This window comes from Manacus candei, unplaced genomic scaffold, assembly GCF_025592945.1.
Source record: "Manacus candei isolate 608988 ecotype Guabito, Panama unplaced genomic scaffold, ASM2559294v1 h1tg000014l, whole genome shotgun sequence".
NCBI lineage: Eukaryota > Metazoa > Chordata > Aves > Passeriformes > Pipridae > Manacus > Manacus candei.
This window is the reverse complement of record NW_026138062.1, coordinates 60,923,660-60,948,099: the sequence shown is the minus strand read 5'-3', so window position 1 is coordinate 60,948,099 and position 24,440 is coordinate 60,923,660. Positions and strand designations below refer to the sequence as shown.

The following is a 24,440-nucleotide window of genomic DNA, read 5'->3' as shown; positions in this document are numbered from 1 at the left end:
TTATCTTCTATTTATTAAATGATATTTTAGATAAATCAGAGTAGTTCTCAAATGCGTTCGCTTTTATTCTTGCTTTGAAGATCCATCTAATTCTTCTTGTGGGACTAAGGCAGTTCAAAATTCCAAGTTCTTCATCATGTCTTTTGAACTCTGTGTAGCTGAGAAATTTGGGCTACCATGACTTTTCCCCGTTGCCTCCAAATAGAGGAAGAATAGGGAGATGAAAAGCCATTATTCTTGGTGGTTGCTATCTGAAAAGTGCTATGCTACCCACTGCAATAATTGTGTCTCATGGATGTATTTTTTTGGAGCTTTTGGTTACTTTTGACTTTCTTCTGGTTTACATTTTTCTACTTTGTGTTTTCTGATGACTAATTGCACTATGTTTTCCAAACTTTAATATGAGGAGTTGCTAAGTAAAAGGAAAAAACTAAACTTTTATATAGTTTGGCAAATTTCACTTGCCAACAACTTCGGCCACATGACCAATTTTGGGAGGGGAAAGAGGGAAGCAACCGCCTACCCCATGAATTCTTAATTATGATAAATGTGTTGCTGTATTATTAGGAATGCAACCTAATGGCCATACAGCTAAATATTTACTCAGTTGTTTATTTAGTACAGCTTGCTTTCTTTTCAAGCTACAGATTTCTTCATTGCATCCTTTATTCAACTGTTTGGTCTTCCTAAAGTCAAAATCTCAGTGTCTGTGATGTTAAGAGAAACTAGAATGTGAAGTCAAAATTTCCATTACATAGTCAGAGAGGAATTTCAAGGAACAATGCCAAAATCACTTAAAAAAATAAATTTACAGGAAAGATGACTCATCAATCAACAATTACTGTTCTAGAAAATAGAATTAGTTGTATATGTTCTGGGTACAGAGAGGGATAAAATGCCCCAGGCCTGACAGACAGGGTTAGATTAGGGTGATTTTTTTGTTTGTTTCCAGAGATTTTTACCTTAATCTATGCTTCTTTTTCACCCTAAAAGGAGGACCAGACCCTAAGGAGCACACAGGTTCATGTTGCAGGAATTGCGACCTCTCAAATCTAGATAAAAGAAAAGGATTTTCTGTCTTCTTATTGCTGGCACTAATTAGCTAAACAACTGAAGCCCAAGGACAGTCTCCTCCTGTGCTTAGCTTCTCTTGTAACTTCCCCTGAGGCCACCTGAGACAGCAAAGCACAGCCTTTCATACTTGGTGGGGGTGACAGACTTCTGCTTTAGTAACATGAGTGTAAAAAACATGTGATAAAAGGCATAATAAACAGCAGGCAGGAGTAAAGAGCCTTCTGAGAGGGACATGTGTTGAGCTATGGTGGTGTCTCTGGGGGAGTGCACCAAGCCAGCTGCTTGTGGCTTTTTGTGTTGTGCCAGCCCTTCAGCGGGCACTTCCCTGGTGCTTCTGGTCTTCCCTCTCCCTTGAGCTACACCATCTTTCTGCTGTGTTAACTTTATATGTGAAGAAAGTAATGAGCGCTGTGACTTCAAGGAGACGGCACTGGAGATGAATCTGATGCATCCTGTGGTTCTTTTTGTAACCCTGTTTGCTTTCTCATCTGAACAGAGAGGAGGGAAGGAAATGGTGTAATCACTCACTGCCCCTCTCACAGATGGTGGGCTGGATAGTTTGCATGGCTGATGTCTCCCTAACAGAACAGGTAATGGTTCTGTAAAGCTTCCCTGCTCGTGGACACTTCATCAGAACAGAGTATCAACTAAAGGTGCCACATCTGACTGCATTACTTTTTGGCCTTAGAATGAATTAAGTCAATAGTGTAATTATTTATAAGTAGGAAGCACACTCTTGTACTCTGCAGTATATGTGTTGTTTCTACAAATTTTCTTTTGAAGCCACATTCTTTGCTGGAATAATAGTGTGGCAACAGTTGGACACGAGCAACCTTGCAGTACCTGCTTTTTGAAAAGGGATGTGCACTGCAAACAAAATCCATCTATAATGTGTGTTTTACTGCATTTAAGCTTGATGCTTCTCTGAATGAAAATTCTGAAGATGTTATAGTATATTTTAAGCTGACTTCCCTTCTTGAAGCAGATAATGTTTATAAGTATAAAGAGTGCCTGTTTCTTCTGGAGCCTAAACCTGTCAGAGTCATGGGGACATCCTCCCTCTTAGTATTGGTGGGTAAAGTGTTACAGGTAAAGGGTAGCACTTCTCAAATTCAGTCAGTTTGAAAATACTTGTGAGAAACAGCTGAAACTCTTCAGGGTAGAGAATCTGTCATTGAACTATTCCCTGTTTCCCCCCACTGATATCAGATGCATTTACAGCACGACACTGTGGGGCTCAGTGAGGCTCAGTGAGGGCAAGTCTGTGCTGTGTGCTGATGCTGGAGCCCCTTCTGCAGGAGTTCAGTGCATGTTAGCAAACAGCTTATTGTGGTTAAGACAATTGGTTGAAGAGTCCTTTCAAGGGGTAAGTGGGAGTGCTGCAGAAATCAATGCATTCTTTCATCCCATTCCTTTTTTCCTTAAGTTTTGTCCCTTCACAGTTTTTCTGGTTTGTTTTTGGTTTTTTTGTGTAAGTGTTAGTGCAGAGACCTGGATCATGGGTAACATATTTGAATGATGGCCACAATACTCGCAGCTTTCAGAACACAATATGAGGCCCATCTTTTGGCTTAGCCTCACCCTCAAGAGTGATAAGGAAACAGACCAAAACAATTTCTCCCACTTTTCCCCAAGAAGTATTCCCTTTTAGCCTTAGAGGCTGGAGAGCCTAGCAACTATCTCTGTTTTATTTTTCTTAAGATGCTGTGATACCATGGTGATGAGTTATTAATAAAACTCCAGGCAGATGGAGAGAGCTTTTAACTGAGTAACTTCTTGGTTTAGTGTGGGGTTTTTTTGGTGGTTTGTTTTTTTTCTTCCAGTTTCCATGCATCTGAGAGTAACCAAATAACCATATATGAACAAATGTCATGATTTGGTCTGTGCAGCAGAGTAGCTGAGCACTTAGCACAAAAATACAACTTAATCTGCAAATAAATCAGAGCAGTCTTTTTGCTTAAATGTCAAAATTCCATCGTGTTTATGAAAGAGCAAATAAGTGTAAAGCACTGCATGCATTATTTTAAATTTTAAATGCATGAACATAGTGAATTAGATCTAAGATTTTTTTCAGATTTGTTGCATTTCTGAACATATTATGAGCTATTATAAGTGCAGTAACAGTTTCCCATACAGCACAGTGCTGTGCTTCAATGGCACTGACTCAAAATTCTGTAAGTCTTTATACTAATATGCAGTAATCTCTAAAACAGTGACACTAATCCCCTCTTCTAATATGGAACTTGAGTAAAAAAATATGTGAAATGTAAGCTTTAAAGCAGCTTTTGGGAATTAGTAATTTATAAACCCTCCATTAGTCATCTATACCAATAGAAATGTCTTTGTAATAACACGGCAACGGGGTACTCACATTTAGGAAAAACAGTGAAGCCTGAGGCTTTTGCTTTTTTTTTTCTTTGTTAATGTGTGAATGGCATTAATTGCATAACACAAGCAGCAAGAGATTGGTTACAAGTGGTGTAAAAATTGTTGTGTTGTCCAACCCAAATGATACATCCTGAACCTCTTGTGCACTTTTAGTGTACTGCAGTCAGTTTTCACTGTGCTTAAGTCACTGTTAAAGGTTTGGGGTGTTGATATCTTATACATGGCAACCTTGCCAGCTTCCTGAAGTTCTCACTTATCAGCTGCTCAGATGCTGATGGGGAAAAAAGCAACCATCTCCATGAATGTTGAAAGCTGGACAGAACATTTCTTTTTGACATTTCACTTATTAATTTCATGTGATTGCACTTATTGAAAGACTAGGCCCTTAAAAGTCTCCAACTGCCTTGACTTGCAAAAAATTTTGTTTCCCATGAAAATTTTGTGACCTTGAGCAGGAATTAAACTGTGGCTGTGAAAAGCCCTGAGTAAACAGACAAGACAAACCATTGTGTGCATTTGTGATATCTGTAACACCCAGTGACTTAGATAATGCTTACACTTTACATGCATTGTCTGTGGGAGGGATTGTCTGTGGCAAATATATTATTTCAGTAAGGTACAGCCCTGGTTGGAAGCCTGTCACTGTTGGGGTGGGGTAGGCGGGTGTGTTTATTGGGTGGACAGCATCTAGGTTGTATTGGGCTTATTATCAATCCCACTGAAATTTCATGGGATTGTGTAACTCGTGAGGGAAATTCTGAAAATGTTATCCATGATAACCGTATTTCTCTCCTTTCCTCTTTACTCTCCATTATGATAATCATGTCTGTTAAATGAAATCCATAATCTGAAAATTGCCTTAAAAATATAGAAATCAAAGCACACTGAAGAACTGAGAACAAAATTTACATGACCTCTCAACTGAGGTATTTGTAAAATATAGGTGAAGCATCAAGAACTACTGTGACATTTTATTCCGTGTGGGGATGTAAGGGATTTTGTAAAGCATTCCAGCAGAGTGAGACAACCAACAGTCTTTCTACTGTGTTCGTGAGGTACTTAATTTTTATTTTTTTTCCTTCCAGGAATGCTTCTTCCAAGTAGAAACCTTTTTTTTTTTTTAATTTTGGGGTGGTTGTTTGGTTTGTAGTTGGGTTTGTTTTTTAGCAAACGAACAAGAAGCAAAACAAGCTGTTCCATCTGTAAAATGCACTATTATTCTCCAAAAAAGCCTTTTTAGGAGGAAGATGTTGGAAAAGTCTTGATGAAGCAATTGTCAGGGAAGCTAGGGGAAGAAGCATATTGCATGAACACATTTTAACTTTCTTTGGAGCACTGATACTCTTATGCTTTTGAGGCTTCACCAACTCACAGGGTAAAATGTTTCTGACCTAATAAACCCATCTCCCTTTGAAGAACCTTTACTTATGAGAAGAGTTTTTTCTCTATTCAACCTCAGCTGGGGCCTTGCTGCTTTTGTCTCTGGCTGCACTGTGGGAAAACAAATGAGAATGAGCCACTATAACGTGTAGTTTTCTTGTCATTATTTGAAGTTGGAGTTGTCAGAGGTGTTGTGCTGGGCTCTGTCCACTATGCCAGCCACCCTGTGGAGCTGTGTTTTGTTGCGACGCCTCTGTCCCTGCTTTAATGTAAAGAACCACTCTGGCATGTTGTTTTATCAGAGGAAAAAGGAGAACATTTGTCTCAGCGGCCAACTAAGTGTAAATGTGGAGGTTTACAGTGCAGTATTGGGCTGTGCAAATATGCTCAGAGAGGTGACAAAGAATACAAGACATGACAGAAAGATGCAGACACATGCAGTGGAACTTAAAAATGCAGCAAGAGATGGGTTAGGATTGGGGCAGTGGTGTTTCCTGTGGTTTTAGGTAAAATATTTTTCTTCTCTTGAAGTAAATTACTTTAGGAGAAGCCATAAACCTGACAAACCAAAGAACAGTTTCGGAAGGGCAGGCATCCTACCCAAGAATCAAAGGACAGAGTAGTGAACAGTGTGTGACTGAGGAGTTCTTCCCATCGTATCTGAATGTGAATTTGGTGTACAGGTAGAGGCAGGCACCCACTGGAAAAACAGTTTGTGATAAGATTTGGAATATTTTTTCCTACAACTCATTATTTCTCCAGTTTACGAATTGCTTCACCATATTTGGGATCCTAGACACTTACTGCCAGATAAGGAGAAGTTGTTACTATTTATAATTTGGGGTTTTATTACTCAGGCTGCTGTGATGTCTAAGTGCTTCTGTAAGGAGGAATGTAACATGGAAGATAATATAAACTCTAATGAGGGAATTGCAATAGAGGTGGCATTGTGTGCCTACTTTGCAGACTGTATTTTATTCCCTTTAAATTTCTGTTGACAGAACCAGAAAACCATTGACAGTGTGGTAGGCAGTGGCTCACTGAAGGCATCCTGTAGAACAAGCAACAATGCTAATGAAGTTTCAGTGCTAGTGCAAACACAAAAATGAACTTTTAAAGTAATCAAGGAAGCAGTGCGTTCTTTAGTTTGATAGAAAAATTAGGCAGTTTTATTAAAGGTGTAGCTTGCAGTGCACTAGACTGATGTTAATTGCATTATTAGTGGGCATGTATACTTGTGTCTCGTAACCATCTCCTCTTTCTTACTAAGCTGCAAGGTTGCTTCTCCTAGGACCGTTGATTTCTTTTATAAAGAGCAGAAGCCGTACTACCTTCATCTTTTACGTTGTACTGGCAGCCAGCAAATTCCAAATGCAAACCTTGCTTTAATTTTCACCAATATGACATAAACGGACATTGCACATAAAAGAGCGAGCCATTGCATATGGCTCCTGGTACAAAGAGTATTACAGTAACAGAAATGCCCTGGCCATAAATTTATGTGAATGGTAACCATGTGTCTCTGAATGCCTCCTGTTTCTCATTCGAGTTAAACATTACTCTATCAATACTTGCCAGATATCTTGCACTCTCATGTCTCTGCAATTCTTTTAAGCCTTTTGATGCCTTGCAGTTTTTGAAGTCATCGTATTATTTTTAAGATCCTTAAATTAGGTCATAACAAAAATATTTCTATTTATCTAATCCATTTCCCTGTCTTCAGACTGCTTGGTGTACTGGAGCATGTAATAAAGTAGAGAGATTTAAATGGCTTACTTCGCTATGAGGAGAAAATGTTATGAAAATCACAAGTTTCCTTTAAAAACCGAAGCCTTTTCAACTGACTGCAGTGTGATGGGAGGGGCTGCAAATGATTAAACTTCTTAGCAGGGGGTAGGATTTGTAGGATGCAGAGCTAGTGAGTCACTATTTCCAATTTTTGACCAAAAAAAAAAACAAAAAGGAAAAAAAAAATGGTTTTGTACTGGTGACTACTGTGTGTCAAAAGTGGAGTTAGTGTTGTGTCTCTTATCAGTATTCCAGATGCTTTTGTCCAACTCAGGTTGGAATCCAATAGCCAGCCAGTTGTCACCGCTCATGGGGGGAATGGAGAAGTTGTGCAGGTTTTTTTAAATCACCCCAATTGTCATCTCTTGTTAATCTCATTTCCTGTTGGCCAAAACATGAGTCCACCTCCTGTAGTGCTTGTGACTGTTCTTTTGTACAAGATTAGACTCGTGCTCAGGTGAGGGAGAGCAAACAGTAATTCCCTCATCACTTTTGCTGGAGGCTGCAGCCACATTGAGAGTAGATGATATTCACAGCTTGGAATCCATGTACAAGCTTTTGAGACACTGCTTTTGTCCTGGACTGACTGTCCATCTAGCATCACCCATGCCCTGACTATTTAGCAAATACCTTTTGCTACCAACTAGGTTCTTCTGGCTTTGTTTTCAAGTTGCATTTGTTCAAAACAATGAGTAGAGCTCCTAAGTAAAGATCTTGTTAGAAGGCAGTGAACCGATGAAGCATTTTGTCTGGATCCTGCTTATTTTGAGATAAGCAATGCTTTCTCAAACAAAGCCTGACTGTACTCAACATCTATTAAAAGCACCCACTAGTTGCTTGCTTTTTTTTTTTTTTTTAAAAAAAAGGTCTTTTGGAATCACATAATCTTCTGATATGTCTCAAAACTGTTCAAATGCTGGCAGCCAGCATAAAGCCTTTGCCTGATCCTAATCTCCAGAACGTAACAAGTATCATTGCCTAGCTATTTTCAATCAATCCTGTGTACTGCACATCTAAAACAAGAATAAAACTCTCACTGCTCTGCCTTGCTTTCCAACAGCCCTGTCCTCCTGTCTTGTTTTGTGTCCTTCAGATATTTAGAACAAAATCAAGCACTTGAACCCAAGGTGGGTTTTCTTTAAGGTTGCAGTGTCGTTCTTGCTGGAGAAGCCTGGCATTTTTGTTGGCAGGCATTTGATTCCTATATTTCCTGATCTTTTTAATCAAATAAGCAGATGCTTCCAACCTGAATGTGTTCTGGAAGCTTTTGTGGGATTTAATCCCAGAGCTGGTGATCTCCCATGTGCTGTGCAGCTTCATATTGTCACTCGACTCTGTCTCCCTTCATTTCTGGTCTTCTGTCCCAAATTTTTGTTTCCTGCTTTGCTTTTCTTACTTCTCCAAACTTGAAACTTTGCCAGACTTTATTCTTATTTGTACTTTCATTGCTTGGTGATGGGTTGTCACTGGTAGCTGTTGCTTGTCCTGTTGTTCTTCTCATCCCTTAGGAGCAAACTCACTTCCCTGACCCTGCTGGTGAACTATAGGTTTTTCTCTCTCTCACTTTAAAACAAAAAATTGATTAAAAAACCCTTGAAAAATGAACTGAGGCCTCTACAGCTTTCTTCTAGAGAACAAGCAAAGGTCACAACAGTTGGACTGTCAATTATGCCAGAAGCAGAATGGCTAGTCCTTTAATTTTGTGTCATTTGGTCTGGCATATAATAGGTGAAGGTACCTCTTTACTGTGTGGGTAGAAAAAGAGGAGAAAAGTCTATTGAATTTTTTTACTGTGCAGGAAAAATTGGTAAGGTGCAGGAAGACAGAGGAAAAATACAAGAGTCCTTGAGCACAAGAGAAACAAAATTTCTAGTTTACAATACACAACTCATGGAAGCACAGAAAGCGTGAGGAAATGTGCATTGACTGAGAGATTTTGAGGCAAGAAAGGGAAATTTATGTGATGATATAATGCATACTAATGATGTGTATGATATATATATGTCTCAAATAGTATGTGATACATAAAGTGTAAAAAAATTGAAGTCTACTATGCAGTAGTAGAAAACAGAATAGCATGTGGTTGGAAGCTCCCTTCTTTAGGATCTTTCTTATCCCTCCCTGTCTTGCCCTCACATATCAGTATTTGGCAAAAAATGGGGAGGCAGAAAGAGAGCAGTGTATTTGATGGATATGGTTCTCGAAAGCTGAATTTGGAGTAATACAGTTGACCTGTCCACATAATCTTCTGCGCTTCTATGAATTCAAGCCTTGTGTTTCTTAAAAAAAAATATTTTGTTGAATTTAGATGCAGATATGGTCTCATCTCTTTTTTATATAAACCCACAGAATAAAGAAATTCTAGGATCGATGTTCCATCCAGCTGGAGTAGATAAGACTTGTTACATCACTTAAATAGGATTTTATGGGTTTCCTACTATAACTGCATTTGAGTGCTTTTAAAAGAATTTTTTTTTTATTAGATAGACATGGTAATATTTGAGGCAATATTTTGGCTAATTGTTTAAATCTGCATTTAGACAATTGTTAAAATGAATGCTATTTGTATTATGTAATATTGTAAACCACACATGCCCTATAGTCTGTTCTCTAATTAAGAAACAATTAAAATTACAAAAAGTCTACTTCTTGACACCAAATTTTAATGATTTTATGCTTTAGTTGTATCACAGCAGCTCAGGGGCATGCTATTGGGACATTTTCATCCCTTTAAAAACTACTATGAATGCTTGTGTAGGGTTCTAAATCATTATAGACTTAAACTAGAAGGACTGCTCCTGACTTCTTTTGCCACATTTTTAACATGACTCAAATGTGTAGTTGTCACAAGGTAGAACAGCACAAAAATTGACTGGCACATTTTCAGCCCCCATAACAGAAAAGTGGAGAATGTCTGACATATGTAATTGAGTAGCTCTGTAAAATATTCAGGTTTGCAGACTGAATTTCTATGCAGACCAAGCTTTTACATCAGGAAATAAGACTCACTGATATACTTTATATTTGCCTATGCACCACAGTATTCACAGCATAGATTAGCTGTTTTTTTAATTCACTTCAGTTCAATATTTTATATTAAAACACAAATAGCTACAGGCCCAAATAATTCTCTTTGTGGACTACTGGGTTTTTTTTCCTTTTTAGACGATGGAAACTGCCTGGAGTCCTGAGACAATGGAAAGATGTAAGACTTCATGTACAAAAGTCACTGAAGAAATACTGGAGCGTACCCTTAGGCTGATAATTTCATTCCCTCCCTTTCTCCCTCACAGAACACATGTATCTCAGACCGTGGTCTGAACATCTACTGAAGTATTGCTCGCACTTCTAGTATAGATTTTTCCTTTTTTTTTAAGATGCATAGGTTGGACAGAAGTTGTATTACACTGTCCAGCTGGGGGTGAAATTGAGGTCATGGTTCAGCCTTCTACCAGCTCTGTGACACTGCCCATTTGGAGTCATGATTCCATCAGTTTAGTCTTCCAATAACTCTGAGAATGTCTATGTAATTGCTTGGGGCATGGGCACGGTGTTAATTAGAATGTTACCCATTCACAAAAGCCACAGGCAGCCTGACTGATAATTCTCTCGGGGCTTCCATGGTACAAATTGCACAAATTATATCTGTATCATCTTTAGCTCTCCTGTCTACATCTAATACTCTTTTCTCTTAAAATCTTCAACTGGATTTGATCTCTTCTGAGTCTTGAGGCAGATTGGATCTACCTAAACTACAAGCACAGCAAAAATCTGAATTGGCTGACCATGTTGTTTTAGTCTGTAGTGCAGATGGGATGCAAGCTGCATTTTATACACAGGCATCATTTACCCAGATAAGTGCCACATACTCAATTCCTGACTTTAATAAAGTACTTGGACATAGTAAGACATTAATCAAGGGCTTCATATAAATATGGCTATTTCATGCCCTTGTGGAAGTTAACATCTATCCTGAATTTGTTGAAGTAGTTACTGTTATGGAAAGATTTGGTCTTGCACTTGAGCTGAAGCTGGTTGTTTTGAGACAAACTCCAGTGTGTGACTTTCCATGCCCCCAAACCCACTGTGTTAGGCATCATGTAGTTACTTGGAAGACTGAGTCAAGAGAAAGAACAAATTACTTTGGGACTCAATATATTGATCCAGAATTCATTATGGTACTAATTTGACTTCAAATCACAGTCCTATTTTATTGTCTGGATGGATATAATTTTTACTCTAGAAAAAATAGAGGTTACAGTAACTATAACACGGATTTTAGGTTGCAGGCCTGAGTTCTAATTTTCTTCTGACAGGTGAGAAAATCAGTGAATGACTTTGTAGCTCAGAGTTGCTGTATTACTTCTTTTCAGCAACTCCAGAATCTTTTGCAACCAGGACTGCTGTTGTCGAACTTCAAGAACTGAATCCAAGAGATGTAGTTTTCAGATTCTACCCAACTGGAAGCTGTTTCTTCTTTCAAAAAGACTCAGATAGGAATGGAGAATCTCGTTATTCCCCACAGCATTAAGTTCCCTGTACTCTTACAGCATGTTTTTGCTACTGTGAGAGTCACTGTTACCGGATGGGTTACTGACAAGGTTGACAGGTTCTAAGCTAATGCTCTCTGTTCATGTAGTCACTGCTGGGCTGCTCTCATACCTGACCCTCACAGAGCTGTTGCAGTGTGTCTGGACTTGTCTTTCGACCTGTGCTGGTTGCCTACATGCAATGGGAGCTTAGCATTCTCCTCCCTTACGCTTGCAACATCTTCAAATTTTTCCTCCTTTCCAACTCCTCTGATTGCATTCATACAAGGACAGAATTCTGTCATTTTGTCCTGCATACTTTCTCAGTATTGGCTGCCAGAGAAATAGCGTGTGCTTCCCGTTCATTTAAGACACTGAATTTGCCTGTTTTAAAGGAATTTAAAGTTTGGCAAGGCTAATATTATAGTGACAGTTATGTTCTTTCACCAACTTCTTCCTCTTAGCTTGACTGCTTTTCTGTTCCAGGGGAGAGCAATAACCAATTTTCCTTTTTTTTGCTTTCACTGCCCAGCTTGATGCTAATCTGCCAGCATTTCTTTTTCTGATCTCTTATTGTCTGCCCAGCCTCAGTCTTGCTTCCTTTATTCTGACAGCTGCTCCAGACTTGTCTTCTTTTATGTCCTTCTCATATTTGTTTGTGTGTCATCTTTGTTGCTGCCTTTGATGTTTGGAATGGCCTTACTGAGATCTCTACTTGATGGAACTTGCCTTTCTAATGGCCCAGAAGGCACTGAAGAGGCAAATGAAGGAGAGGAATCTCTGGAACCAATGACTATGTGGGCTTGTTATCAGCAAATCATTTTGTTTCTAGGTCTTATCCCTTTTCCACTGTATGAGACAACGTGCAACTTCTTATGTTTTTGTCCTACACCTTGCACACTGTGCATGCGTCTGCACTGACCAGGTGCCAAAATGGACTGGGACTTGTAATTGAATGTTTTGTTTGGTTTAAGTAGCTGGTGGATTTTTTTTCCCATTATGTAACAAACTTTTTTTTAAGGACAAACAGACTTGAGCTGCCTTTCTTTCTCCCTTTACAAGATGCAAATATTTTTCCCCAAAATATTAGGTATTAAATTTTAAAATACTGCATTTTTAGACCAACTGTGGTGATATCATGCTGGAATTATAGGGGGGTTCCAAAATTATATTTTACATAGTGAGGTTAAAATAAGCATCTCTTCACTGTGGTATTTTAAAGAACTGATAGGCAGGCTTCTACATGCAATTCAGCATTTTGTAATTATATTGTATTGAATTTAGAGTATTTGGTGAGGAAGTGGGATTATGAATAAACTGGAGGAGTAACTGGATAGCTAGTTGCTTTGAAGTAGTGCTCAGTCATTTAATTTCACATGAATTTTTAATAATAAATCAAACCTGTTTATTAAATTCCACTTGATGTGGACTCTTAGACCTCTGCAGTCTATCAGTGACAGAAGGGATTTTGAGACATTAAACTGTTTATTTTCTGAACTTTCATTTGCATTGCACATTTCTCCTTTTAACGATTAAATGATCATTTAATACAATTATAATATATGAGGTTGGGAATGGAAGCAGTACTTTTCATCTGCTTCTCGTTGTCAGCACAGTTGAAGTTTCTTATAAGAATAAAGTCTGAATACCCTAAACTACCCTAAATAGTCAAATTAGTATACTTTTTCGTGGTAGTAAATAGCACCCTGGAAGGTCTCAGTTAATTCAGTCTCAAATCTTTAAGAGGTAATTTTGACAGAGTCCTATAAATGTAGAAAGTTCAACAGAGAAACCAGAGAAACGTTCCTAATGAAATCTTGGCTTTGGTGGTGAAAATGTCTGCCTAGTTTTAATATAAGCTTGATTACACTGCATTCATGAGAATTTCTGCAAGTCTGCCCTCATGACATATAAACTTTAAATTAGGCATAGTCAATAAAAGGCCACCTAATATGGTTTCATATTTTGAGAGGTTTCCCCATGATTGCCCCAGCTAGTTACTCTGTTTTCTAACCATTTTGGAATCTGCATGTGCTGAAAAAAATTGTCCTGCAAAAGATGGTACTTGTACAGCCTGTAATGATGTGAAGTGACCTAACAGAGACCTCCCTCCTCCCCACCACCTCCTTATTTAGTGACCTTCCACAAGTGATGAGACAGCACCCCTTTTCCTAGCAGCTGTTTTCTAAATTTGGTCTGACAAATGGTATCATAAAGGTGGCAGGTGAGGTTGGGAGATCTGATCAGAACATACCAATTTAACAGCCACCAAAAGGTACAAAAGAGTGTAAGGAAAAATAATCAAGTGCTGTCTCTTTATCATTGTATCAGTTTTCTTTGCATAGTCCCTTGTGAAAGCCTTTACTGATGGCTTTCAGTTATGTATCATTATAATACCTACAATGAGCATTACATAATAGGAAAAATATGCTACACTGAGCAGTGAAACTGGTGTTAGCCAGTCCTGTGGCCCATATCAAAATGCTCTCACTAGCATTCCCTGTAACAACACTTCCTCAGATGTAATGGACTACGGCATATCATCAGCTAAAAGTTCATGCATCTACTTTAATGTTTTTTACATATCCCTGTTACAAATAATGGCTTTGACTACTCAGGGGAAAAAGGATCCACTTTTATCCTCGTTAATAGTTCAGACAATTTTCAAGCATATCCTCTGCCATTGCTGTGTTTACATGGTTGGATAGGTAAACACTCTGTTGGTGTCTCTCAGGCAGTAAGGAAAGGAGAGAAGACACGGTGATGGTAAAGCCACAAGAATTAACTAGAACAACTGGGTAGACAGAAGCACTTAATTGATTGTTATTGTTGGTTCTCTTAATAACAGTTCAATAGATTGCAGGTTGTCTCCTATTAATGGTGGGTTTATAAGAAGGAATTTGCAGAATAAGTGCATCTGAGGTTCTTTGACTAGGATGGCAAATTTCAGAAGAACTCGGGATGTTAAAAGCTTTAAAAAAGGTCTTACTTCTTTACGGTAGTGTGATATATCAATATATAGTAGAGCTGGAAATAGAAAGATGGCATTGGAAATTAGACCTGCTGTCCTGATGTCTAAGACCTTCAGTCTAGTGTAAGTGGTCAGTTCAGGAGCTTACCTGAAACAGGGCACCATCCTTCTATTCAGGGCTTGATCTGCTCCTGCCAGGCAAGGGTGGGGGGGAAGGGCAGCCCATGGGGCATGTGTGCATGCACAGCAGTGACTGCTGTAAACATTTATGTCTGCTTCAGCCTGCACACTGGTGAGCAGGACATAGCAGAGACCAAGCTACAATCTTGTTTACCCAATCGGCGTGTTTTAAGATATAAATATTTTTTATTCTTTTTTTGGATATTTGTCAACCATGTCTTGAGTTCATTGGGAAATTTATACTGTCATTTTTGGCAGCAGTCGTATATTATGAGGATGGTGCCATGAGAAACAGGATGCCCAGGTCCTGGCTTGTTTAAATGATCCTTCTAGGTTTTACTGCCATGCTCAACACCATGGTATGCAAGTGCTTACCAAGCCCTCTTAGATTCAGAAGCAAGGACTGGGTAGGAACTCTGCCTTGTTTCTTAAGGATGAAATTTAGAGGCTGTTTGCTCTGTACCTCAGAAGAATTTTCCCTGATACAGCAGCTTTGCCTCTTGCCTAGGGTTTGAGGTAGAATTTCTCAACCACCTTCAAAGTTGTTGGGAAAGTGACCTTGAAGAAAATTGCATCAGGTGCTGTACTGGTGGATGACACAGCATTAATGTGTTGACCTAAAACTTCAAATCCAAAGGTGGAATACAGTGTATTGTAAGAAGCAAGTTAACCAACTAGTATTGTTAAGTGCCTTTGTTCAGGGCATACTGAGGGGCCAGATGAGATTCTGTTCACAGTTCAAATTTAAACAGGCCATGTCCCAAAGGATATGTGGACAACGTCATTGGAGAGGAAAATATGGGGAATGCAAAAGTAAAATCAACTGTACTACACATATGAAATCAGATTAGTGTTATGGTTTTTGTTGTGTTGGTGAGGAAACAGAATTCAAGAAGGAAGGCTGTTTTAGTGAAGAAGAGGAAAGCCAGAGAGAGTGAAGGCAGAGCAGAAAAGAGCAGAGCATATGGTTAATGGAGCCAAGATTAAAATACTGAAAGATGGCGCAGAGGTTAGAGAAGGCAGAGAAATACCATGTTTAAGTAAGGAATAAGGGTAAATCTAAGCTTGTACTACACTTGCACATTTTGGAGAGTGCATCCTGAATGTCATAGACCTGCACTTCTACAATAGCTTCCTCTGAAATGTTGTGTTGGAAAGGATGGATGCTGAACTATCCAATGGACAATGGGACAACTATCCAATGACAGTAGCTGTGCCTGTTTGATGAAAGCTTGAGCTTTGGCATCTCTAGTCACTGCATGGTCTAGAAGCAGTTTTCCTTTTTCTTCCCAGTCTCAAGTGCTTCACAGTCAGAATTCATATACTGTGATCACCCTGTGACAAGAAAGCTGCAGACCACACCTGTTGTTCCTGTGTTGGCTGCAAGAGGAACGGGACCTTTCCATAGATATCGGTTTCACTGAGACTGGGAGCAAACTAGTGTCCTACCGTCTGTCCCAGGTCTAGCCCCCCTCACCCCTGGCTTTGGATTCCAGCCCTTCACAGCTTTCTGACTCTTCTGGGTTAACTTGATCTTCCTATAGGATGAGTCCCAAACTCTCTGAGTCCCTATGTGACTCCAAACAGGCTGTAGTCCAGGCCTGCCTCCCTTCCCACCTTATCCCACCCTAAGATGTTCCCAAGAAGGTACTCTAGACCTTTTTGTCTCTGATGAATGAAGGATTCCCTTTAGTGGGCAAAAAGTAAAAGCCTGAGGGACAGAAAAGCAGCACTTGATGTGGATTTTTGATTCAAAACCCAGTTGACTGTTTTTCTGTGTGGTCCAGGCTCTGTTGCCTCCTATATAGGATACTCAGTGATCCTCCATTGTCCATGGGCAGCTTTGAAGGTGTGCCTGTAAGTATTTGCAAGGAATATAAAAGGTTTGTTGTAATAATCTGATGGAGAGTAATATTTATGATGGTGGGTGAAACTCAGAAAGAAATTTAAGGCTATTTCTGTTCATTTTGTCCAGGTCTCTGCTCCCATTTTGGCACCCAGAATTTGTAAAATGAACCAAATTAGAGTGTTTTGGCTTCTTTGGTTTTGTGTGTTTAAGTTGTGCTGCTTCTGTTACTGTGTTGGAAAGAGCATCAGCACAGTCTATGTCCCACTCTCCTACAGCTTTATGTCATTTGGAAGACACCACCATAACAGGCCATTTCAGCCTCCCAGTGGCTGTCCTTGCCAGTCTGTTGCACAAAATGGTGTTTTTCACCCTTCATCAGAGATGCAGATGTGTGCTGCAGCACTACAGTAAATAACAGACCACAGTTTGTTTTCTTTAACCTTTGTCTAGCTGTATTTCAAAACTTACAATTTATCTAGTAGCTTCATCAGGAGGCTGGGATGTTTCTAAGGCAGTGTAAGCATAGATACCACATAGCTGAGTTGGTTGAGAGAGCGTGACTAGTGGGAATGAGAAAATCCACCATGACTGTGGTTTTAACTCCAGGGTTTCCAATGTGAACTTTATGAACTTATCATTAAAGCTGCCATCACCTTCCAGGCTCTGTCCTTACCCTTGCTGTGCTTGGATCTATCTGACTCAGGGCTCAGCACCCACTTCACTGTGTACTCTTCAGCCTAACCCTGGTTTTTCTCCCTCAGTCTTGTGCCTGCTTCAGCTCAGTTCCTTCTGTTCTGCAGTGACAGACGCAGAGCTGTAGTGCAGGTCTGTAATGGGGGATAGCTGCTAAATCTTTGAAAAGGAGTAAAGTGTGCACATTTAAAATATAAAAGTGAATGTTCCAGTGGGCGCTATAACAGAATGCATTTTTACTTTTGCCTTTATTAGCCCCCCAATAGATTTCGTAATGTTTCCTTTCTGGTTTTATTTTGGTGGTTCTTTTTCTGCCTTATCTATTAAATATTACTACATTCCATTAATATGTAAAATAGGACTATTCAGTCTGCAAAGCTGAACATGTACACAAATTAGCAATGGGAGAGTTGTTTTGTTTTGGTTTGGTTTTTTTTTTTTTGAGTTGGATGTTTGTGTTGGGTTCGAAGTATACAGTCTTCTGGTCTTGTGGACATGTGAGAGGGGATTCTTTCTTCCTCTGTGCATATTCTGTTCAGCAAGTTGACAGTCTGATATTGATTAGGGCTTTTAGATGCAACAGGAGTACAGCTAATAAGAGTATAGGAGTACACCATGACAGGTGTGTATTTGTGTGCTGTGTTATTCCCTAATGAATTGTCTGACTGCCAGATATGTTAAGAGGTTAACGACTGAGCTATTCTCCTGGAGAGATACTGATGGAGCCTGGTAGTTTTGCAGCTGAAGAACCAGCTGTGCCAGCATAAGAGTTTTATCTGTCTATTCCCCCATAATCATGAATTAGTTATGCTAAGGTGATACTCAGCAAAATGCAGCTAGCAGTGAGACCAGAAGGGTCTCAAGATGGTTAGTGTCAGGGTGAAGAGGATAAAAGGTGATTTTCCAGCTTGTGCTGCCTGCTCTGCTTACCCTTTCTGTGCAGCCAGTAATCCCATGGTCATAGTTAACTGTCAGTAATTTACCATATTTGGATTCCCGAAACAAAATGCAATGTTTAGTTCAGCTTTGCATGGCAAACAGTTCCTTATGGAGCTTAATTGCTTTGTTTACATGTAGCTAGTTACTTATCATGTGGCAAGAACAATAGGCTGACTGCCTCTCCTGACCCATGATCACAATGAGATAAAACACAGAAGACAGTGAAGCTGTATTTCTTAAACAGACCACAGGTCAGATGCAGCCTCCTTGGCTGGGTGCATCATAGAAAACCTGCTGCATGACATACCCTTTGTCGCAGCTGTGTGACTTTGCCAAACGTCCTCACTGTCTGATCTTCAGCTTAAAGCAAGTGATATTTCTTGGACCTTTCTGTTTCACGTGTAGTAGGCACCTTTCTGAGAGCTGTCTGACTCCCTGACCAGACCTGGCAGAGTGCACACGGTGAACACGAGACCATCACATGAGGCTTTGACCTCAGGGTCTCCCACAGCTTAACCTGGACTGTGCCTGCTCGGCCGCAGAGGCAGCTGGGTTTTTTCTCTTCAGTATGGAGGCAGGGGCAGCATTAGCCTTGATTTCTCAACCAGCCACACCTCTCCTGTGGGATGAGGAGCACAATGGAGTTTGCTCCAGTTAAGCCAGATCTCTGCCAGTCAGTCACTCCTGCTTACTGACAGGAGACCTTTTAACAACGGTGCTCCAACCATGCCAGAACACTTTTTTTCTTCTTGTCACACAGTTCTCCAACCACTGGCAGTACCCTGTGATCCAGCATGACAGGAGTGCATGACCCAACACATGCTTTCCTGCCCAGAAGTTGAGGAGTTCATTCTCAGGTCTGCCAGACTAACAGAGACAAAAGAAATTCTTTGCTGGGGACTGCAGCTCACACCCTGATGGAGTTCCTTTCGTCTTGGGGGAGCATGGGGCTGACGCCAGGTCTCCCTGCATAGCAGAGCTTTTCTGAGCTCTGAGCAGAGAGGACATTACAGAGATTTTTATCTGTTTGCTTCTTCATTTCACTGGTGGCCTTCCCCCTCACGTCTGAATTAAAACTCCGAAAGTTTGCTGAGAAAGACTCATAGTTTGTTCCTCAGATAGTTTCTGTTGGCAAAAGGGAATTCTTCATTACACCTACTCGTACCAAAGGAGTAAAGTAGATGTTTTCCATTAATTTGCCTGAGGTACAGAAAGCTGCAGCCTTGTTATTATAGACACAGGCATATCAGCTGTGTGAGACTTACTGCCAACCCTGCAAACTGGAGAACAAGTTGCTCACAGATTTTGTCAATCTGTGTGCAAATGGGAATGAGAGGCCATTGAAAATATGTGCATAAAGTTTAAGTGCAGAACATCTGTAAACCAAAAATCTTCTTTGTCTTACTTTTTCCGTGATTGAATTGTCATCTGACTGGCACAGTTGCGTGCTCAAATCTTAGGTGCAGTTCACATTTGTCAGTTCCCCTTGAAGAGATGTCAATGGAGGCTGATATCCTTTATGGCAGTATATCTCTGCAGCTGTTACTTTCCCTATGTAGGCAATCTCTCACTTGCAGAGATAATGCAAGGCAGAAATATTTCCTCTTTGTGTGTGTTTGTGGCACAGAGAAACCATGTCATGCAAATAACAAGACCACAATGACAGCAGTATTCTAGAGAATACTGGAAGTTATCATTACCTTCCCAAGCCTTTAGACTGTGAAAATAAACTTTAAAAGTCTGCCGAAGATTTAAGCAGTAAGAGCCCCTTCCACCACCTCCCAGATATAATGTGAGCTGCTTCTAGGGCTGGAGGCATTCTCAATAAAGACTGCTGCTTTTTTGAGCTTACAGGCATTTACAGCTACATTATAAATTGAAAGGTTAGCATGTCTGCTCTTGCCTGGTCATTCTTCTGCTCATGTAATGCAGAGCCCAGTAGTCATCACAAAAAAGAAAACTGTGAGAAATATGTCTTTGAGGAGGAAAACCCCCCATAAGAATCAATTATATTCCTCACAAGAATTCAGCATCTGAGTCAAGGGTTCCCAGAGACTGGCCTGGAAAGCTGCTGAGTATGTGACCCTCAGACAGATTTTAAATCGTGGCTGTTCTGTGCTGTCATGCTGATTGATTTTTTTGTTATACAGCCCTTACCCTGATGTCCCACCCATTAAGTTGCCCTCCATGAACAAAACTCTGGGAACCCCCGAGTTCATCATCCAAGAAAACCTTTATTTTGGAAGACAGACTGAAAAAGATAATCTATTTTGTCAAGTGTTACCACACCTCTGTAAACATACAGTCTCCTCATCTGGATGATCTCATGCATATATTTGTCAAAGTTCTTGCTTTGGGACAGCATTTGCAGCAAAACAGTAATATACGCAATATATAAAAAGTTTTTGGGTGAGATCCAATACAAGTATCTCATGGTGAAATCATTCTTAATATTATTTAACAGCTACCTGGTGTCTGGTTCAGGGAAACTGGTTACAACTCCGTCTTCCTTTAGACACTTAAATGAATGGCACATGTGAGCTTGGATGTTATGTGAATGTAGGGCAAGGACAACGTGGATCATAGTTTATCTCTAAGAACTGTCTGCATGTTTTGCCTCCATTTTTTGACAGTGGATTGTTGATAGAGTAATACCTGCTAAACAGGTACAAGCTCATCAGCAGCACTCCTTACCAAAGTAACCTTGTCTGGAAACTCTCACCTTGTACGTTGGGAGTAGAGGGAAGGAAAATTGGAAATCTCTGGCTTAAGGAAAAGCATTTGGTACTACAGAAGTTAAGTGAAGATCAACTAACCTGCTGGAGCATCACAGGCTGGAAACCTGAATGTTCTGGCAGATGCCATCATTTTGGCAACAGAGAAGGTGGCCGTCCTTCAAAGTCGTCATGGTCTTTCTCACGTAGTAGGAAGTGGCATGACTGCCCTGGATACAAACATCCTAAGAAAGAAGTGATTAGTCAGTGACTCCACAGAAATAAATGCCTGGACACAGTTGATAACAGTGAGTCTTGGAGTGCAAGGTCACAACATGAGGCCTTTGGAAGGAGTATCAGTGTTTGCAGTGAAAGATGTAATACCTACCTGTGATTAAGTCTTACAAAACAGAACAAAAAACCCCGACACCAAACCCAGCAGTCTTACAGAGTCATTGTTTTGCAGCTTTCAAAACTCTTCTGCATAATTTTTGCTAAAGGGTGGTCTAAAGCCCAGGCTGATTAATTTCTGCTCCGCCTCCTGTCACCTCGGAAACAGGGAATGCCTTCTGTGAAAACGATCTGACCCTGGAGGATCCCGGATGGAAGTTCATATGCAAAACAGACTTTTTCCACTTTTTTGTTGCTCAGAGCAATAATGCAAAAGTCCACAGTAAGGTCTGCACTTCCAGCTAGGAGCACAGTGTAACAAGTACATTACGGTGGCTTATGGCAGACAATACCTTGTGGTAAATGCTGCACTGGAACTAGGATTACCTGTGTCTCTACTGCTGAAACTAGGGGAAAAACTTACTTTCACACTCCATAATGCAGAGCATGCACTCAGACAGTTTTAGCCCCTTATTTACTGTTGCCAGCATATTGTGGGCTGTGTTAAGTATCTATGTTATATGTCTGCCCTTGCTTGCATCCCTGGGAGATAGGGAGATTGTGTAGTGGATATGTTGACAGCAGGGTTTTTTTCCCAAATTTCATTGCTTCTGTTCTGTTCTTTATGCAGCCCACTGAAATCATCTTTTTCTGTACTGTGGAGTCTTACGAGTTCTCCCAAGAGATTTTTCTTTTTTGCTGGGCACACCCATAAAAATCAAGGAGTTCTACCTTGCAGTTTTGGTCCCTCTAAACATCAGTCTGCATACACCCATTTAAGTCATCTTACTTTTGTCCCTAATCTGTCCTAATATCTCTAGGCAATCAAGAAACTGGCCTTTCATCTATCTTGAACTCTTGAGAATTGCTCAATAGTTGCACAAAGCTATTTTTCTTCCTCCTGCAGTGAAGATAGCACCAAGTTAGGACTGTGTAATGGGCCAGGCCTTTCCTATTTGACAGGTGGCCTAAAGACGAAGAGATGTTCCTCCCTGTGTTTGGCATGGAGGCCAGAGAATCCTCTGCTATTTTAGGATTCTCATTATATTACAGGGACTTCATTTCCCAGCTTTCCTGACACTTTACTGTGTGGTCAGGTTGATGTGCAGAGTCAATGAGTACAGTAGCCCTAAAAGATAAAGAAATGGAGCTAACACATTATGTCTGATTTTCTTGCTCCTTTGTCAGAGGCCATTATGAATTTAACAGTTTGTGGTAACTAAAAGGTTACCCTTCTAGTCCTGTTTTTTCTCTTAATGTTTCAAGAGAGATGTCAGGATTACCTTTGTAGGTTTTGGTTGGGGATTATAATCTCAACATTTGTGATTACAGTGGAGTAGGATCCTCAACTTCAGTTCACAGCTTGATGTCCTCTTATTCTGGAAATTAAGTTATGCTGAATTAAATGTTATCATCCGTTTTCTTTTGGAGACACATAGCTTGGTTTTAAATATAAATGTTTGCCATTTTGGGACAGTGTGCTAGGTTCAAGCTCCTTTAGCAAAACTTTTTTATTGGAGTGGCTCATGTAACTTGTTAACATGCAAGAAATTATTAAGCTTTCGCTTCCTCCACTCCCATTTCCTGTTTTGATATTGAAAGGAAGCCTTGATTGCTAATTTGTGATTAGCCAGCAAACCAGAGTGACCTTAATCCTGTGGGCTTGCGTGGTGCTTGCCTGTGCAGATACCGCCTCTCAAGAGTGGGCTGCTGCTTCTCACGTTTCATGGTGAGAGCTGTAAACAATGTGCTCTTCTTTCCGTGAATTCATGGTCTGCCTTCTGAGAATAGAGGTAGTGCCAGGCCTGACAGTGCATGGAAGACAACACCAAAACACTGGATGCTGCAGGAGAGAAGGGAGGCATGAGGGTGTTTTTGCAGTCTTGCTTGCCCAGGAGATGGCACTGTGCAATAGTGGGATTTTTACCTGCAGCGTTTGTAGTGTGACCCTGACCCGATGGTGATTGTCAGTAAGAGTAGAGTGACTTGTGCTTCTTTAGGATCCCCAGCATTCTTCTGTGTAAAATGCATTGTACTGTACATGACTTAGGCAGGTTAGGTTTAAATCTGCTTTGAACTCCTGCATTAGGGAACTGACCTTTGTGCATATTCTAGTGTAGTCAGGATCAGAACAGGGTTTGTGAGTGAAATTGTTCTGGCTACAAATGAAGTGGTGATATCTTTGGAGCACCCTTACTTCCAAGGCTTTTGTGTCCCCCTTGATAATGCCCAGACTACTGACAAAGCAGCCAAAACAAAGAGGTATGTACATGTAGTATGTGCTAGAAAATTAGAGGGATTTGAGGAGTCTCTGTGGGATGTCTTTCTGTCCTGCATGCAGTATGCTATGCTCCCATTAGAGTGCTGGTTGCTCTGGTTTAATGCTTGTGTATAAAACACACATAGCTTTTTTAAGGAATCCCTGACCCCACCTGCAAATCCCTGACCTAACTTGTGCTGTCCAACACAGCTGAGATAAATCTAGAAAATCTTCCAGGTCTTCCTCTTTTCTAATGGTCCTGAGTTGAGAAAATTTTCATTTCTCTCTCCAATAACAGTCTGAGATAGGGAACACATACAGATCTGTGGGACATTATAATCTTGAATGAATATGCTGCTTAACAAAATCTTAGGCAAGCTTATTAACCTTCTTATTTCAGTTCTCAAAAAGGTGAAAAGGGGTAATGTTTTCTTAATACAGTGGCGTTACAAGTATGTTCACAATATACCTTAAAGCTAGAAATATCATGTGAATGCTAAATAATTTTATTATTATTAATCACATCTTGAGTGGCCTGTACATCTAACACAAAGGCTTCTTAGCAAACACATGTCCTTTGAAATAGCCTGACCCTTTCCACTTTTTCAGAGACATTAATAGTTTCCTGGCTCAGTGTTTTAGGAAATGTTGTCATAGTCTGGAGGAACCAATAAAAACATAAGTCACCTATTTTGTCTGATCATTTTACGCCAGGATATTTGAGGCTGGAAGCTTTGGAGGGGTAGGAGGGGACTGCTCCATTTTTGTGGGTGGAAGATGTAAAAGTTTTAATACTCTTTTAGTATAACTTTACATATTAGGACTCTAGAACTGTGTGAGAAGTAGTAATTTTTGAGTTCATAGGCAGGGACTCTAGATAGCTTTAGTAACTATTTAACTAGTTTTTCCCCTTCCTAAGCCTTGTATTACTTCACTGCCTGATGAAAAGGATGTCGTCTTTTGGGGAAGAGTATTTTGTTGGTTTCAGGCTTACATTGCCCTGTAATAGATGTAAGAGAGCTCTTAAGAAATGACAGTGCCTTAAAAGAAATGTTGGGAAATGATTATGGCAGTATGATTGGTGGGACAATAGCTTGTTGGATATGGTCAAAGCAAACCATTTCCCACAAGCAGAAAATGCAGTTACTTAAACTGAGGAACTACTACTGTATGAAATCTCAGTACAAAGCATCATTACATGACATTGTGAAAAGCAAGCCATGAGTGTCTATAATAGGCATCCAGTGACACAGTGTTCTCCATTATAAATGCCAACATTTACGAT

The 24,440-nt window shown here is 40.1% G+C and overlaps 2 protein-coding genes across 7 annotated transcripts in view; one reads left to right on the top strand and one right to left on the bottom strand.

Moving 5' to 3' along the window:
* The window catches only part of FILIP1L (filamin A interacting protein 1 like), a 144,287-nt gene extending 123,549 nt beyond the window's left edge, over positions 1-20,738 (bottom strand). Inside the window, exon 1 of the mRNA XM_051780936.1 lies at positions 20,608-20,738. The gene's annotated coding sequence lies outside the window, so the exon portion shown is untranslated. The remainder of the gene's footprint in view (positions 1-20,607) is intronic.
* CMSS1 (cms1 ribosomal small subunit homolog) overlaps positions 1-24,440 on the top strand; it is a 223,668-nt gene that overhangs the window by 125,786 nt on the left and 73,442 nt on the right. Inside the window, exon 2 of one of the 6 annotated variants that reach the window (XM_051781056.1) lies at positions 9,796-9,835. The exons of the other annotated variants lie outside the window; for them this stretch is intronic. Coding sequence (XP_051637016.1) covers positions 9,799-9,835 — 37 coding nt within the window. The 5' untranslated portion in view covers positions 9,796-9,798. The remainder of the gene's footprint in view (positions 1-9,795; positions 9,836-24,440) is intronic. 6 annotated transcript variants of the gene reach the window in all.